The sequence below is a fragment of the Topomyia yanbarensis genome, chromosome 3, assembly GCF_030247195.1.
Source record: "Topomyia yanbarensis strain Yona2022 chromosome 3, ASM3024719v1, whole genome shotgun sequence".
In the NCBI taxonomy this organism is placed as follows: domain Eukaryota; kingdom Metazoa; phylum Arthropoda; class Insecta; order Diptera; family Culicidae; genus Topomyia; species Topomyia yanbarensis.
Genome location: NC_080672.1, coordinates 184,095,944 through 184,112,997, shown reverse-complemented (window position 1 = coordinate 184,112,997; position 17,054 = coordinate 184,095,944). Strand labels below are relative to the sequence as shown.

Genomic DNA, 17,054 nt, shown 5'->3' with positions numbered 1-17,054 from the left:
GAACAGTTCACGGTGAGCATCCACACAATGTTCTTCGTGAAATCCTTTGGTCGGCAATACGGCTACAGACTGGAGTTCACTCTACGGAACTATATGAAGTTGCAGCTTAAACTAGCTCGACTAAGAAACCGGAAACTATTTCTACTCAACTGTCGCAGGACTAAAATTGTTCCAAACGGCTTCGATTATCGTCTAGACTTAGAAATCGAAAATGAACAATCTAAGCAGAAAGCTGAAAAAATCACCAAAAAATTCAAACAAAGCTTACTCAGTCTGCTCATCTCAGACTGCTTCCGCTCCGTTAGTAAATTGAAAAAAGCAGCAGCAGCACAGTTAAATCACATCGCTGAGTGTGTGTCGTGTGAAGATTTCGAGTATATAAAGAATGCAGTGAAAAGGAAAGAAGAATCTGTTTTCGGACGAAGCAAGTCAAAGCAGACGAGAAAACTGGAGATTTTAAAAACGAATAAAATACAGCAATTGTGTCACAAGAGCTCCTGGGTTAGTAATCATACGGACGTTGAGTTACCCGATTTTCTCATGCGCACACTGCAGCTAGGTGGTCCCAGGTAACCAACAAGCATTAGTGTATGCAGTTAAGTAGCGTAAAATTTGAATTTCGGATGCTTCTTGCCGTATGCTAGCATTCGTTATGCATAACTGTTGTTAATCAGCATTCGAAAAACTGTTTAAAAACTTCTTGCCACTAAGCAGCATTCTGAATGCACAACAGCAGTAGAAAAGCTTTTTCATGGCACAGCAGTAATTTAGCCATATATTTTGCCAAAAGCGACCTTTAAATAGCATTTAATATGACTTTAGTGCTTATCAAGTAGCCGTTAAGATGCATTTAGCATGCCTATTGGTTACCTGGGGTGGGTTTAATGTGCCAGATTTAAAGCATCCACCGTACGTACGTTTGCTATCTGAAATCGAAAGTTACATTCACTGGGATCCCCAAGCCGAAACAATCAGAAATGAAGTATCCAATGCCATTATCAATCACATCAACTACCTGAAGCAACCTTTTCATAGTGATAACGAATGGATAAGGAAAGATGTGATAAAAAGTAGCAAATATCTAGCGGAGAGGAATGACTTGATTGTTACGAAAGCGGATAAAGCCAAATTGACGGTTGTAATGAATAACGCTGAATATGAATCGAAGATGCTTACGTTAGTGAATGACACGGAGACCTACGAAGAGATTAGGAATGACCCCACGTCGTCCACACTGAAAAAGATCAATGCTATGTTTGACCAATGGAGCCAAGAGGAATGGATAGATAAATGCACAAAATTGAAACTAAAGGTTTATAATTGTAACCCGCCACGAGTGTACGGGCTGCCGAAAACGCACAAAGAAGGGATGCCGCTACGATTAATCAACTGTACGATTGGTACAGCAACATACAATGCAGCGAAGTTTTTGTCATCCATTCTAAATGAAATTGTTGGTAAAACAGATCACCATATAGTGAATAGCTTTGAATTTGTCGGCGATATTCGATAGCACATTGTAACCAATGAGTGTGCGTTGTTTTCGTTGGATGTTGTTTCACTATTCACAAATGTGCCTGTGGATTACGCCATAGAAAGTGTACGACTACGATGGGGCGAATTGGAGGAGCACACCAAGATTCCTGAGAGCAGCTTCATTGCAATGCTTGAGTTGGTGTTGACATCAACTTTTTTCATGCATCAAGGTCGTTTCTTCAAGCAGAAATTTGGGTTACCAATGGGATCTCCCTTATCGCCAGTTGTAGCAAACAGAGTGTTGGAGAGGGTTGAGAGATGTGCGCTGGAACAGTTGCATTAAGAAGGCATTGTGCCAATTTTCTTCAGGCGGTACGTTGACGACTGTTTATCGAGTGTGCGAAGAGAACAAGTGGAGCGCATGCTGGAGGTGTTTAATAGTTTCCACCCACGACTGCAGTTCACCATAGAACTTGAGGAGGATGGTCAAATACGGTTTTTGGATACAATAGTGCGTAGGGAGGAGGACCATCTCACCACGGAATGGACTCCGAAGGATTCAGAAGGCAGATATTTAGACTATAATTCCTCGAGTCCATTTAACCATAAGAAAAATTCAGCGATAGCATTAGTTGATATGGCATTGAAACTAAGTGAAGTATATTATCGTTCAAATGCTCTAGAAGTTGTGACACAAATACTCACTAATAATAATTACCCAGGTTCATTCTGCAACAAGATTATTAAAGAACGAACACACAAATTGTACAATACTCTTGAACCTAAAAACACTGATGTGACAATGAAATTTGTTTCTGCACCTTATATACCGGGTCTGGGAGAAAAAATAGCCCGGTATTTATCGCAGCATAACATAAAACTAGCTTTTAAAACCATTGACAAAATTAAAGACACAGTACACAGTAAGCTTAAGGACAGAATAGAAAAAGACCGTCGAACTAATGTTGTTTACGAAATACCATGCGGTGTCTGTACAGATAAGACATACATTGGACAAACAAGTCAATTTTTAAAAAAGCGTTTGGAACAACATAAGAATGATATAAAAAATAAAAGCGTAGGAAGTACGGGGCTAGCACAACATACAATCAATGAAGGCCACCTTTTTGACTTTAAAAATTGGACGAGGTGCCTAGGACCGATACCCGGTTGATAGTGGAAATGTTCCAAATAAAAATAAAAGGAGAGTCGAACACGTTCAATCTACAACGGGATTCTATTAAGTTTAGGTCTGCATACAACGGCTTAATAGAGAAGCTGAAGAGCACCGTGCGTCCGAAGAAAGTACCAACGGAGATTGAGTGTACAAGACAAGACAGCAGTTGATAATGTGATTGTTCATTGTGTAGACGTTGTTAGCATGTAAGTGATGTTGTTTAAATTTGTGTTTAGTGTTAGATTTTAACAAATATTATATTATAGTAAGCCGCTGAGGATGACTGAACATGTTAGTAGGTCGAAACGTCCGGTAAAATGCAGTTTGTTTTAATTTTCACCGAAAAAAATCGATGACCGTCCATACCACATATATTATTACAGACATGCCACTATTGAGATCCGTCATTCGCTGGCGGAGTCCCCCTCCCCCCTATCGGAGTTCAATTACCTCCCAATCCGTTGAATAGTCACCAGTCACAATGGGCCGATGACTTGAAAAATGGCCACAGTCCAAGCGCTTCACACTCGACAGTAATCGTGGTAGCGCGAAAATCTTTCCACCACACAATCTGAAGCACTAGCCGTCGTATTTCGGCTTTTCCACCGGCGCATTTACCTTGCGCGAATCGTTTATGCTAACCGCGCGATCGCGTTTGCCCAAAAAAATCCACCTTCACTATGGCGCACCCGCCAATTCGCAAACGCGACGGCGATCGTTTCAGCCGCGCAATGGTTACACTTTGTTCAGCGGCTTTATTTTTCGCGATTCACTCACTACCGAACAAGGCACTTGCGGTTTGAATTGCTTTCGATCCGGTTCGAAGGTCCAAAATGTTCCAGCAAAAACCTAACCGACTAACGAAAACGAACAACCTTCCTTCACCAGATCTATTTTCAACTAACCTATCGCGACGGTGGTTTCAAATTGCTCTCTCTATATACATACAAGTCAGATCGAAGCTGTGATCACGACGATTGTTTTCGCTATTCTTTCATCCACATTACAATACAAACACAACAATGCTCGTGTCTATAGTGCTGTTCGTAGTGAGTTAATCTTCTCCCATGTTATACTACTTCAGTTGATAGAAAGAGTGTACTAAATTTATCTTTATCCTTACAATTCATGATAGTAATTCGTTCTTGGTATTTACAAATTTATCATTAGCCTATGTGTCGAACAAATTCTATTTTATTACTGTATAAGTGCATTCCAGTTGTATTTTTACCTTTGTTCGTTATTCCGTCGCACTATAGATGAAAATGTTACTAAATATTTAACATTTTGCTAAATTCATATATTTGCTACATCGGCTCTTCTTTTATTTTTCTGATTTTGGAATCGAAAACAGCAAAATCGTCCTGAAAACATAATAATTGCATAACCTAAAGTTTTTTTAAATGGCACCTTTTTTGTGAAATCCCTACAGAAAACAAAACTAATTGCTTGTTCACCGAGCATTCTTCCTCGTTATTGCGGTGCATTCTTCCTCGTTATTGCGGTGCATTCTTCCTCGTTTTTCCGGTGCATTCTGCCCCTTTGTTGTGGTGCATTGTGCCCCGTTGTTGTGGTGCATTGTATCCCCACATAGGTGCGTTTTTTCAGCTTATTCTTCAAAGAGTATTTTTTTAATAATTTTGCCACATTGAATATTTTTCATGTTTTTTAATATTTTGCAAAGCGTTATGATTGTGATTACAGAGGAGAATGTTGGCTAAACGATATCATTAACTAAATTTTTGCAAATAATGTTCTATTGCTGAGTTATGATCATATGTCCTTAGGTGCGCTTTTTACCCCATCTTCCTCTATGTGTTTAGATCTGTTGTGCGCATATGGAATTGTTTTTTATTGTAGAATTATATTTGGAAGTTGGAAGTCGAACCGAGGTGCGCTGTGTACGAATTAATCGAATTATCAATTACGCTATGTCCGCCCATGGAAATGACCTAGCGGATGTAGTTGATATATTGTAGCCGCAAACTACGAGACTATCTGAGCGTTTAATTGCACATTCTAGAAGAATATATCAAAATTATCATTTATTTGCATCTTACAGATATCACACATATTCCGGTGTGCGCGTATACAGGGACTAGATACTTTCGAAGGGTTACTGCTATTCGGAAAAGAACATTGTTATGTGATAGATGGTTTTACCTTGATGAAAAATCGAGAAATACGAGACATAGATTCACTTTGCTCTGGAAGCTACGAGCCAATTCTACCAAATCCAGGAAATGTCAGAACGTAAGCATGACTGATTATTAACTTTGCATAGTTTACGATAGTTGTTTGCTTTTAGACCCCACGAGATGAGACAAAGTTCAAAATTTGCTTATGAAGACATTCGAGAGGTCCATAAACGAAGATATCTGCTACAACCCATTGCTTTGGAAGTGTTCTCAGGCGATGGTCGGAACTTTTTGCTAAGTTTTCCACGCAAAGTTCGGAACAAAGTGTATCAGAGGATTATGTCTGTTGCTACTTCTATTGCGGATAATGCTCAACAATCAGTTGCTGGCCAAAGTCGCACAGCAAATGTAGAACAATCTTCGAATTTGTTTAGCAGCCTTATAGGAGAAACTTCTGTTACTCAGCGATGGGTGGTATGTATACTACAATTTCATTGGTAAATTTTATTTTACATATGTGTTTTCTTTTTAGCGTGGAGAAATATCAAACTTCCAATATTTGATGCATTTGAACACATTGGCCGGAAGATCGTACAATGACTTGATGCAATATCCAGTATTCCCGTGGATTCTCGCCGACTACGAATCGGATTGGCTTGATTTCTCTAATCCTAAGACTTTTCGTGATTTTTCAATGCCAATGGGAGCGCAGTCGAAGGAACGCCTCCAACAGTTTGAAAAGCGTTATCAAGAATGGGATGATCCACATGGTGAAACTCCGCCATATTTTTATGGAACACATTACAGCTCAGCAATGATTGTTTGTTCATATCTTGTTCGCCTAGAGCCATTTACACAACATTTTCTGCGTTTACAAGGAGGTCATTTTGATCTAGCCGATAGGATGTTCCACAGTATCAAAGAAGCGTGGCATTCAGCGTCGAAACACAATATGGCCGACGTAAAAGAACTTATTCCTGAGTTTTTTTACTTACCCGAGTTTTTAACCAATGCAAATAATTTTGATTTTGGTATGAAGCAGAATAGCGAGACATTAAATCATGTCGTGTTGCCGCCATGGTCGAAAGGAGATCCGAGAGAATTTATTAGAGTACATCGAGAAGCTTTGGAATGTGATTATGTCAGTCAACATTTACATTTGGTAAGAGCCATCTTAATGCTAATTTTGCTTATAAACAGCATGCTAGTATAGAAACAACACAACTTGAGCAAACTCATTACATATTGATAGAGTCTGTTCGGTACCGATACCGGGGGAGGCACGGTGGAGTAAGTAGAGCAAATTCCTGGCCAACAGAGAAAATAATGCACCAAAAGAGAAAATATATGTTAAAGACATGGACATCCTTAACCCAATAGGAATTGCAGGGTTCACTGGTGGCTGTCCGCCTGTCACTCAGTTGACGCCACGAATAGCATCCGGTTAGCTGTACTGTAATACAAGTTTATAACAGTAACACGCGTTTTTATCACTCTGTGTTGTTCGAGTCTCTATTTTAATGAAGTATATTTTTAACGTATGGGTCGTGTAATCTTCTCTATGGGTCACCCACGAACACAGCCCGTAACAGTGGCGACGAGTTTTTAATAAAATTGGTGGTCGAACACCAATCTGTATCATCCACGTGAAACGAACAGTAAAGCGGAATCTAACCTCAGCCAGGACTAACCCTACAACAACCAGGAATACAGCAAAATCATCAGCGGCATTCTGCTCCATTTTTCACAGGTCCACCATCAGCCCAGAAATCTTCAACTACCAGCTCGTCTTCCGCCGAAGCATCCTACCAGCTCTATCAGCAGCTAATGTAAGAGCAACAGGTTTTCATGCAGCAGCAGCAACAACAGTTAATGCAGCAGCAGCAAGATTTCTTCCGGAGTGTTACCTCATCAATCAGTATTCAGGTCACTCCAAACCGTGAAATGATTCTCGTCTTACTAGCATACAATATCAAATAATTTCGCTACGATCCGGATGGGAACATAACCTTTATTTATTCGAGCAAGATGCTGCACGGCTGGACGATGACGCGAAAGTCCGCTTGCTCATGCGAAAACTCTGATCGTCGGAGCACGAAAGATATGTGACTTTGATGATGATGATGGTCCCACCTCATACCCCCACAAAGGTGTGAGCTGAACGATTTATCTAAAAGATAATTAATATTTTGATCCATAACAAAACCAGTTAACAAAAAGAAACGGACTGGTTCAATTTGCAGACATAGCCTTTCCTTCAAAAGAACGTAACCAGATACATTTCGAATATTCCGCCAACAACCAGGGTCCATCAAGAAAATTTCCATTCCGGGAAGATACTTGATAGAATCGGGAATTGAACCCAATAGCTTCCATTTCCGATAATTCTCTGTAAGACTCCTCCCGCCTGTCCAAGGCATGGTACTACCATCTGCTAAGGTGAGAAGTGACGAGCCTAGTGGCAGTGCAGAGTCTAATCGAGTTATATCATCCACATCAGACCCCTTTATTGAAAGTTTCCTACCATTAACCCAAGGCAATCAAGGGATATTCCTATTCGAGAACATCCTTGATTGATCAGGAATTGAACCCGATATCTAGTAGTTATCAGAAGGAGTCATCAAGTCCCATACTCAACGAGCTAACTCCGTTATTACCACTATCGCAGTAATAACCGAAATTAACTCTATTGTCGAGCAAAGTCAACACAACTCCATCATCAAATCAGACCCTGATCACAACAAAAGTCTAAAAGCTTCGATTCAACCCGATGAGCTTTTAGTGCTGGTCACCATGTTCGATTTCAAGTTAGTCTCTATCTGCTTAGCGCGCGCGTGGCTCAGACTTTTGCAGACATCTCATTATTTTTTAATAACTTTAATTAACAAGTAACAAAAATCCATCATCATCATAGCGAATATAATAACTTAGTGTGACTGAATGCAAATAATAGAAGAGATAAAAAATACAATCTTCGTGGTATTACATAGTTATTCAAATGACTCCAAAATATAAAAATTCAAAAAATCTGTCTACAAAGCAGATTTTACGTGTGAAATACATAGTGTTTTGAACTCCGCTAATGTGGCTGCACGTTTAATATGTCTAGGCATCGAATTGAAAAAAACTTATTCCTTTGTACAACAAGGAGTTCTGTGATCTACTAAATAAAAAGTTTGGTGTTCTTGCATCCGACGCGTTTCTAGTGTTGTACCTATGCACATCACTTCCTCTTTCAATTAGAGGTGTGCGCCGATGCATTTTTAATCGGCGGCGGCGTAAGTGACATTTTTGGCCGGCGGCGGCGGCGTTGGCGGCGTCACGCCGTTGGACCCTACCGGCGGCGGCGCGCCGGCGTGTGTCGGCGTGACGAATATTGACGCCTATGTAACTAAAAAAAATTCTTGACTGTACAATTCCTTTCCCAAATTTTCGGTTTCTATTGTAACAGACTTCATACATACAAACAAACGTTACAGCTTATAGAAAATCTAAAAAAATCATCGCCCACGATGTACTAGCGACATCTGTTGAACACATTGCACAAAATGTAATTCTGTAATTCACCCTGCTTGCCAAATGCAAGATAATAAATGAAAGGTGGAACTATTTTTACAGTTGTAAAATTTGAAGAACGAAATAGCAAAAATTGTCGATGTTGCATACTACGACTTCGCATGAAATAATGATTGCAATGGACAAATTTGAAGAGTGCAGAGTAACGACTGTATTTCAATGACCCATAATAATTATTTATTGTTCTATATTTGGGAAATTAAGCAACGGTAAAAAATTTTTTGTTTTGTTTGAGGAAATTAATTGTTGTTGTCGTTTCACTGTTTTTTGTTTCTATTTAGTCATCTTTACCGTAAGCCCGGGGACAATTGTGAGCTCCAATATATTGAATTCATAATCAAATTTTGGGGGTGATATGGTGATTTTTTTTGCTGCTAGAATTCTGATAAAAACACAAATTCTATTCAAAACGAATTGTTAAGCTTGGTGGTGATGTACTTTCATTGGCCAAAATGTTTTTTTATTTACGATTCTCGAGATAAAAAGCACCAATGATTAACGATTTCAAACTTCACACAACAAGAAATCCAAAACATGTTTAGGAAGTAAGAGAGCCGGTTGTTAAAAACAGACTTCCAGCTAAATATTAATAAGATTTATGTAACTTTGCTGATGGTTTTCAGTTAGGGATAAATTTATTCTCTAATAATAGTTTTCTTTATTCACATTTTGGAATAAGCTTTTTCTAAATGTTGTTCTAGCCGCATTGACGGCGTTCATAACACACGTAACGAAACACGCTTTTCTCTTGAAACTTTTTCGTTTCGTTGTTCGTGGTACAACAGAGAAGGCATACTAGCGCCACCATCAAATCGGTGGTGCATATATGAAACAAGCACTATCTGTCAAGTTGTCCCTGGGTTGTTTACCATCGCTCTTTTAGAATCCCGCAGATATCAGGTACCCTAACACGAGGCGTTATTATTGGCATTACTGCGCAGAAATGTCACTTTTAATGATCGTGTAAGGACACCTTTCAAGGTAGACACATTACTTCATTTTCCAGGCTGATGTTTACTTTTACTTCTTGTAAGTACAAAATCGCCACAATGATAAGGAATACGATTCCCTGGTACTACATTTTCTTACAACGTACGACCTGCTTCTATCTTGAGTGCAAAGTATGCTCGATGTGCAACAATCATACAGTTCTACACCCTGACGAAACCTAAATATACAGTTACTATCAATCATAATTACTCCACGACTTAACGTGTTAGCTCCTGTTAGGTTGAAACTGATCACTAAACAAGTCTGATTGAAAATGGCCTGAGCGTATCTCTAGTTTTCGTAGCACCTGCACCCCGCCAATTTCTCCAGCAGTTTCGGGGGACCAACAAATTCTAATCCATTGCATACATTCGATACACCGAATCAATTAAATTACTAACATACTGTTATGTGCTTAGTCATCGATTGGCTTCGTGTTGTAACTTAAGAAATGGTTGTGAACAACTCCCACCTTGGGCACTTCGACAAGAATGAATTTCACATTTCTGGCCCATATTGTTTGTTTTGGTTTGCATGATATTAAAAAGACCGTAACGTTTTCGGGTGGGTGCGGAAACTAAGTAACGCATTTAGCTCTGTGTCAAAATCTCTTCACTAACGCCACCGATTTGTAATTGAAATCGACCTTTTTTTTCTACGAGTGATGAAAATTCATCTCGTGTTACGTCTTATTTGTCTGTGATACCGGGCTGATGCAACTGACACTGAAAATCTTTCCTGAGTGGGGCTAGATCACACGATGAATAATTTATGAGACTAGAAATCTTACCCTCTGCATCGCCACATCTGTGCACCAGCGTCGCGAAAAGTCAAGATCACTTTGCTCAACTATTCTTCGAGAATTTTTTTTTTAAATAATTAATTTTAATTTTCACAAAACTAGTTCACGCAAAAAAAGATGACATTATACTCAAATGTTTAGTAGGTGGTTGTGTCTGAATATGTTTAATATTTTTATGATTTTTATTCATAGCATTGATTTGTATTAACTTTATTGACTAAAACAGTCAAGAATTGAACGACGTGCAACGATTTTCGTAAATTCTCGTCGTGTTATCGTGATATTTTAGTCTTGAGCTTACCGTTAAATTTTTTACACAGAGTCACGTGTCTTATAGTTTTCTAAATTATTTCACGGACATGAATTGTGGATAGGTAATGTATTTTGCTCAGCGCAGTTTCATTTATTTCCGAACATTTCTCTGAATTTTAACAAAGGAATAACAGGGTTACAGGTCCTAGTAATGTCTTTGTATCTAATGCTCGTGCCTATGAGACTGGTTGCTAGCAGCTGTACACAATAGCTCACATAGAAATTTCAAAACCAAAAAGCAGAGCGAATAATCCATGAATAATAGTCTGAGTTCTTTGTAATTGTTTACGTAAGTATAATAAGATTATGTGGAAAATTAATTACTTCATGAATTACATCATGAACAGTTTCACGAACTCGACTGGTGAATCGTGTGTAGCATATTAGTAATTAAGAATCGGTTAAAAAATCAATGAATAATACATTGCGTTCCAGTGAAATTGATTACGTGCAAAGATTAGGATCAGGCACATAATCGTAAATTTCAGGCACATATATCTTGAAAGTGGAAGTTTTTTTTAATTTGTGGACCATTTCACGCACACGAATGGTAAATTGAAACTTATATGCTCACAATCATAACCAGTTGACGAAGCAAGAATGGATCTTTGAATTATTTAACGAGTGTCGTGTAATGGTTTTCGAAAAAATATCAAGAATATTTTAATTTTGTAATCCAATTGACGACCACTAATACCAAATAATGATCAAGATGTGATAAATCATCAATCAGTTAACGTCGTATATTTGGTCTATAGACAATGTTTCTAATTTGTGGATAAAATTATGAGTCAACAATTTTAGAGTTCGCGAATTGTCGGCGCGGGAAAAATGCATCGGCGGCGCGCCGCCGATCTACTGTTCGGCGTCGGCGTACGTTAAAAATTACCGGCGGCGGCGGCGTGGCGCGGCGGCGTGGCGCGGCGGCGCACAGGTCTACTTTCAATTCGATCACACAAATATCGAGGCAGCATTCCATTAATAATTTTAAAAATGAACACCATTGTTAAGTAATAAATTCTTTGCTTCACAGAGAGCCATTGTAATGCGCTTAGCATGAAACTAGAGGAAGTGTATCTGTTACATTTTAAAATTAATCGCATGATTCTATTTTGCAATCGCTGTAACTTCAATATTTGTGTTTGATTGGCAAGAAACAAAATGGATGGGCAGAAGTCAATATGTGGTGAAATAATAGATTTATATAATAAAATTTTACTACTAATTGTTAAATCATTTTTCAGACGACACAATATACCATACTTTTTAGCAATCTTTTTGATGACATTGTCGATGTGAGACTTAAAGGTTAACTTGTCATCAATGATTATTCCAAGATATTTTAATTCACTAACGCGATCAATAGTCTCACCATTTATTTCAACGTTAACGTCAGGCCTAGTAGTAGCCGAAGAGATGATCATATATTTAGTTTTAGCAACATTTAACTTTAATTGTTTAAATTTTAACCAACGTGCAACATGTTAATGGGGCGGTACTCTTCGGCTTTATCCGTCCCAGTAACTTTAAGAATAGGAATCACAAGTGATTCCTTCCAAACTGTCGGCACGTGCCCAGTTTGTAGTGATTCATTTACAAGGTCCAGCAGATCGTGTCCGATGACATGAAAGCAATCCTGTATCACTTTTGCGTTTACATTATCGATACCAGCCGATTTACCCAAAGAAAAACAAATATCTTTCAATTGTTCAAAAGTGATTGGGTGAAATCCATCAAATCTACAGTTAATATTAATCGGCTGTGTTATTTCCGCAGGTTCACTGACCAGCTCAATACTTTGATTAATCAGTTGCACACTGTTAACGAAATAACTGTTCAATTTTTCAGCTATTATTTGCTCAGATTGTTCTTCTACCCCGTTAAAAGTAATGGACTGCGAGGAACTAGGTTTAGGTTTAATTATTTTTTTAGGATTTTCCATAACTCTTTGGTGTTGTTTTGATGTTGATCGATCTTCCTTTGAATGTACTCACATTTGGTCTTTTTTAAAGCTCGTGAATAAATATTTCGCGCGTGTGTGTACCCATTCCAAAGACGTTCACTATTCAAGTTATTTAAATTAACATATTTTGAGAAACTAAACTATTTGTACACTCTTTTATCACATTAGTTAGAACAGCTGCCTTGTTATCCAAATTTCCATTCAATTCTGTAAAATCCAGGCTTCTCGAAATCAGTTGAGACATGGCTTGTTTCGAATATCTTTTCCAGCACTTAATTTTAACTTTATCCTCCTCACGGTTTGGTTCATTCTCCAGCAAAATTGAAATTGTCTCATGATCTGAAATTTTACAATCGGCCTCTACATACGAATGAACCCCATCAAAATTGGAATACACGTGATCTATCAATGTTCTACTGTGTCTGGAAATTCTTGTACACTCACTAACCGTTTGCTTGAAATTGAAAAACTCAGCCAACTGATTCGAATTTTGTTCGTTGAGCCAATCAATATTGAAATCACCCGAAATTACATTAAGTTTGCTTAAATCAACGAAATTCTCCCACCAGTTTTCTAAAATTTCTAAAAATCGTCGATCGCTACACCCAAAACAAAAATCTCTTGCAATAATTGCAAGCGACAATCACTTGCAAATAATGTTAGCATCGCTTACAATTTTGCAGTGAAAGCCGCTGGCAATTGTTGCAAGCAGATAAAACCACTTCATCTCTCTATACGTACATACTTTTCTTTAACACACTGTCAAAGGATTACCACCACATTCATGGGCCTATGCTGGTTGGTATAGCAACGCAGGGCGAGTTTTTATTTTTCGTCTACTTTTTATTCATTCCTCACCAACATCATCAAACGCAGTTTTGTGGTTTATTCATTACACACGAGACGGCATCAAATGGCGGATGTGACAATTGTACGAGTTTTAACATCCTGTTCTTACGTGTAAGGACAGATCAGTACTTATAGTTAGAGCTATGATGCGCAAGAGCCTGAGTTCAAATCTGGGTGGGTGTTTTACTTTTTTCATTAATCGTAAAATCATCCAAGTGTTTATATATGACTTTTATCCACTTATTACTATCTGGTAGTATGATTGGGTGGTAAAGTATTGCTTGGCGATCTGTTTGTGCGGGGTTAATGTTTCAATGCCAATAGTCTTTTTTTATAACGCATATTGGTCACCAATACACATACATCGCTAATATATAGGCAAAATTCGTTTTTTCTGTTTCTTGCATTGCATGCAAGGAAGCTTCTTGCAATTTTCGCACATTACCAGAACGCTTGCAATTTTTGCTCGTATTTATTGCATTAATGTAAGCGAATCTTACCGGGTACGTTTTGGGTGTAGAACTAGGAGAATGGTATACTACTGCAAAGTTTCCCATCTGCATGCCTCTTTCAACTGATATACCCAAGAACCAATTATTATCAACTGCTTCGTTTAACCGAACGTTGAATTTAATCGATTCTTTGGCGTAAATAGCAACTCCACCGGTATGTCTGGAATGAGATAGGCAAAAAGCAACTTTATAACCCGGAATGCTATACTGATCAAATGCATCAGTATCAACAATATGTGTTTCTGATAGAAAAACCAACAATGGACGTTTGTTTTCTACAAGATGTCGCATTGCAACAAAGTTTGTAGACAACCCAGCTATATTTAAACATAATATTTCAGACAGCCTCCCGTTTGTTAGATGCTATTCACTCAACAAAACGTTGCTTTTTTCGATTCTATCAGTCTCCGATATACTGAACACTGCTTACTAAATGCCGCATGGTTTACGTCCAAATTCATTTTGCGTTCACTATTCTTTTTTATACAATTTACACATTTAAAATCAGTTGACGAGCATTCAGATGTTCTATGTGCTCCATTACATCTGGAGCACGTTTCTTTATTAACGCATCCCGTACTCTTATGACCAAATTCTCCACAGTTGAAGCAGCGCAGCACGTTAAAGGCCTCTAAAACAGAACACCTATCCCAACCAATGTTCACCGTACGGGCTGACATCATAAGTGTTCTTATCAACTTCAATTATAACATTGTATTTGTTATATTTGAAGCGTGGATTTTCAAAATTGGCAACAACTTTAACATAATCGACCGGAATGCCCTCATTCTGATTCTTTAATAAGTCAACGAAAACTTCCTCAGAGTATCGATCACTCATCCCCATTATTTTCAACTTCGGTTTACCGGGTATCGGTATAACAGCATTATACTTTTCACCCAATGTTTTCTTTCACCGATTCAATATTATCCCGAGTTGCACACTCCACAATAATCGAGCCATCTTTACCGTTTTTAAAGTTGCTAATTTTGTGCACCTTTGGATCTAATTTGTTTTTTAATTCATTCCTCGTGTCGTCACTCGATTGCAATGGCTCGACTGGTTTAATCACAATGACCGGGCGAGCCTTACGTTTCGTTTGACTTCTAGTTCTAATTTTATTCGTCCCAGTAGCTCCCGACAAAACATTCGCGTAAGTAATTCTACTATTTTTATCAAAAACCTCGTCATTATTTCCATCATCGTCTATTTCAATTAACATCGGTTCATCTTCTTTATTCGTCAAAAATTTTTTCGTTTTCTACTGGGATTCCCGTCAGATTCAGAATGAACCTTCCTATTACTAAAATTCCTCTTTCTGTTCATTCCAACTAATTCAATTTCACGCTTAACATTTTCATTAAAACAACTTTTCAAATCTTCCAACTTTTTGGCAACACTGTTTTCCAAGCTAGCCAATTTACTCTCGAGAGAGTTGTTGAAAGACCTGATCAGTTTTTCTATTCCGTTTTCTAATGCGATGTTTATCTGTGCATCGATGTTTTTTCGGGCATCAGTGAGAGACTCAGAAATGGAAGCGAATTGTTCCATCTTCTTATTCAACTCAATGGATATCGAACTGACATCCTGCACACCAGAGACTGATCTGATAAACACTTCGCACACTTGTAGCAAAGACTTGCATTATCAGCCACCCAATTTACCATGGCCTTTGTTAGCCCGGAATATTTTTGATGATATTTATCGCCGCAAAAAAGACATACAACAAGGCCTTCGGCGAGACTCACCGTGCCCGTACACTTTGCACACAGGCCGCTCATTATAGGCAAATTAAACTACAGCTGGAGAAGCGGGACAATACCAAAGAACAATATAACACTGCGTCTTCCACTGCGGGCAAGCTTATAAAGCCAGCCGCAGCGAAATGAAATCTGAAAATCACAGAACAATAATAGTCTGTATGACTACACACTATACTTATCTGAATGATATTTCGATTAGCAATAGGCGCCCACAAAGTTTTCAACGAAAAGTAAAGTATTTCACACGATTTAACCGATTGATGCTTACGCACTCTGTCACACAAGTTACCATATTCACTTTCACAAAAGCACATTCACTTACATCCTGCTGAAATTAACGAAGGACTCCAAATTTACTGATACAGTTAAAAACTGAAATCCCTTTTCGGCGCTGCAGAGTCCGTCATAGTAAATGGTATCGGTCAGAGTTGCACAAAATCATGACTATCACTTTTTCTTCAAAATGTACGCAAAGCTTCGGTCACAAATCAAAATGATCGTCTTTTTCAGTTGATAGAACTTGAGCAACCGAAACTGATCATAGTGAGTACCAACAACAGTGACGAGGGAGAGAGAAAAAAGATTGACAAGACGCAGACAGCCGATTCAAGTGACAGCACAATGATAATTTCTCTTTCCTTTTTGTCTACCACGCCAAGCGTAGTTTTTATTAACTAAACAATAACCATATACGATTCAATCACTAGACAGTGTTTATTGACCCTTTGCACTTGCTTTAAATTTGATCGAAATCAGTAACATACTGTTAGTTAAACTTGAAGGATACTTATAGCTTACATGCTCCTGAATTGGTAGTAATCCATGTTGTTTTTTGACCTGGTTTACTGCTAAAATATTTATTTTATCAACAGACAGAGCATATTTTTAACTAACCGAACACATCAACATGATCAAAACACATCATATATTTCTTTTGATTTCCTTGCATTTTAACCATGCCTACTGTGATTGGGTGCTCTAGACTGCGAATAAACAGAAGTTTAGGGAATCCCATATAATACAGAATGAATATTATATTATTAAATATGACATTACATGAGCAATTTACGCGGCTCGCACATCTTATCGAAACGGTGACGGAAAATGAAAATGAAATATTTCTCAACCAATTTTCGATTAGCAACCAAACCAATTGTTTAATAGGTAATGTATTTGAACTGTAATATTGAATTCAAGACTTGCATCGTGCAGAATTTAAAATTTCCTTTGCTAGGCTTAATGACAATAATTTTCAAAACTGACTGTCATCGAGAGGCTTAAGTCAAACTGAGTGAACAAAAGAGCGAAAAGGCAGAACATTTTTTTCGCAATGTATGACTGACACTATATGTTGCTGTCACAGTGTGAGAACTTATACGGAAAGAGAGTCGAATATGAGTACTTGCGACCGTGTAGGAAGGTTTTCTGTTTACGGTTACCGAATGCAGCACTGGGTTTGCAGATGACCAAACAACCGACCGATGATTACGTCACAT

The 17,054-nt window shown here is 38.2% G+C and overlaps 1 protein-coding gene across 1 annotated transcript in view; it reads left to right on the top strand.

The window, feature by feature from the left end:
- The window catches only part of LOC131687480 (WD repeat and FYVE domain-containing protein 3), a 1,208,520-nt gene that overhangs the window by 1,092,335 nt on the left and 99,131 nt on the right, over nt 1-17,054 (top strand). The window contains exons 22-24 of the mRNA XM_058971572.1: nt 4,716-4,906; nt 4,962-5,265; nt 5,324-5,953. Of these exons, the coding sequence (XP_058827555.1) occupies nt 4,716-4,906; nt 4,962-5,265; nt 5,324-5,953 (1,125 nt within the window). The remainder of the gene's footprint in view (nt 1-4,715; nt 4,907-4,961; nt 5,266-5,323; nt 5,954-17,054) is intronic.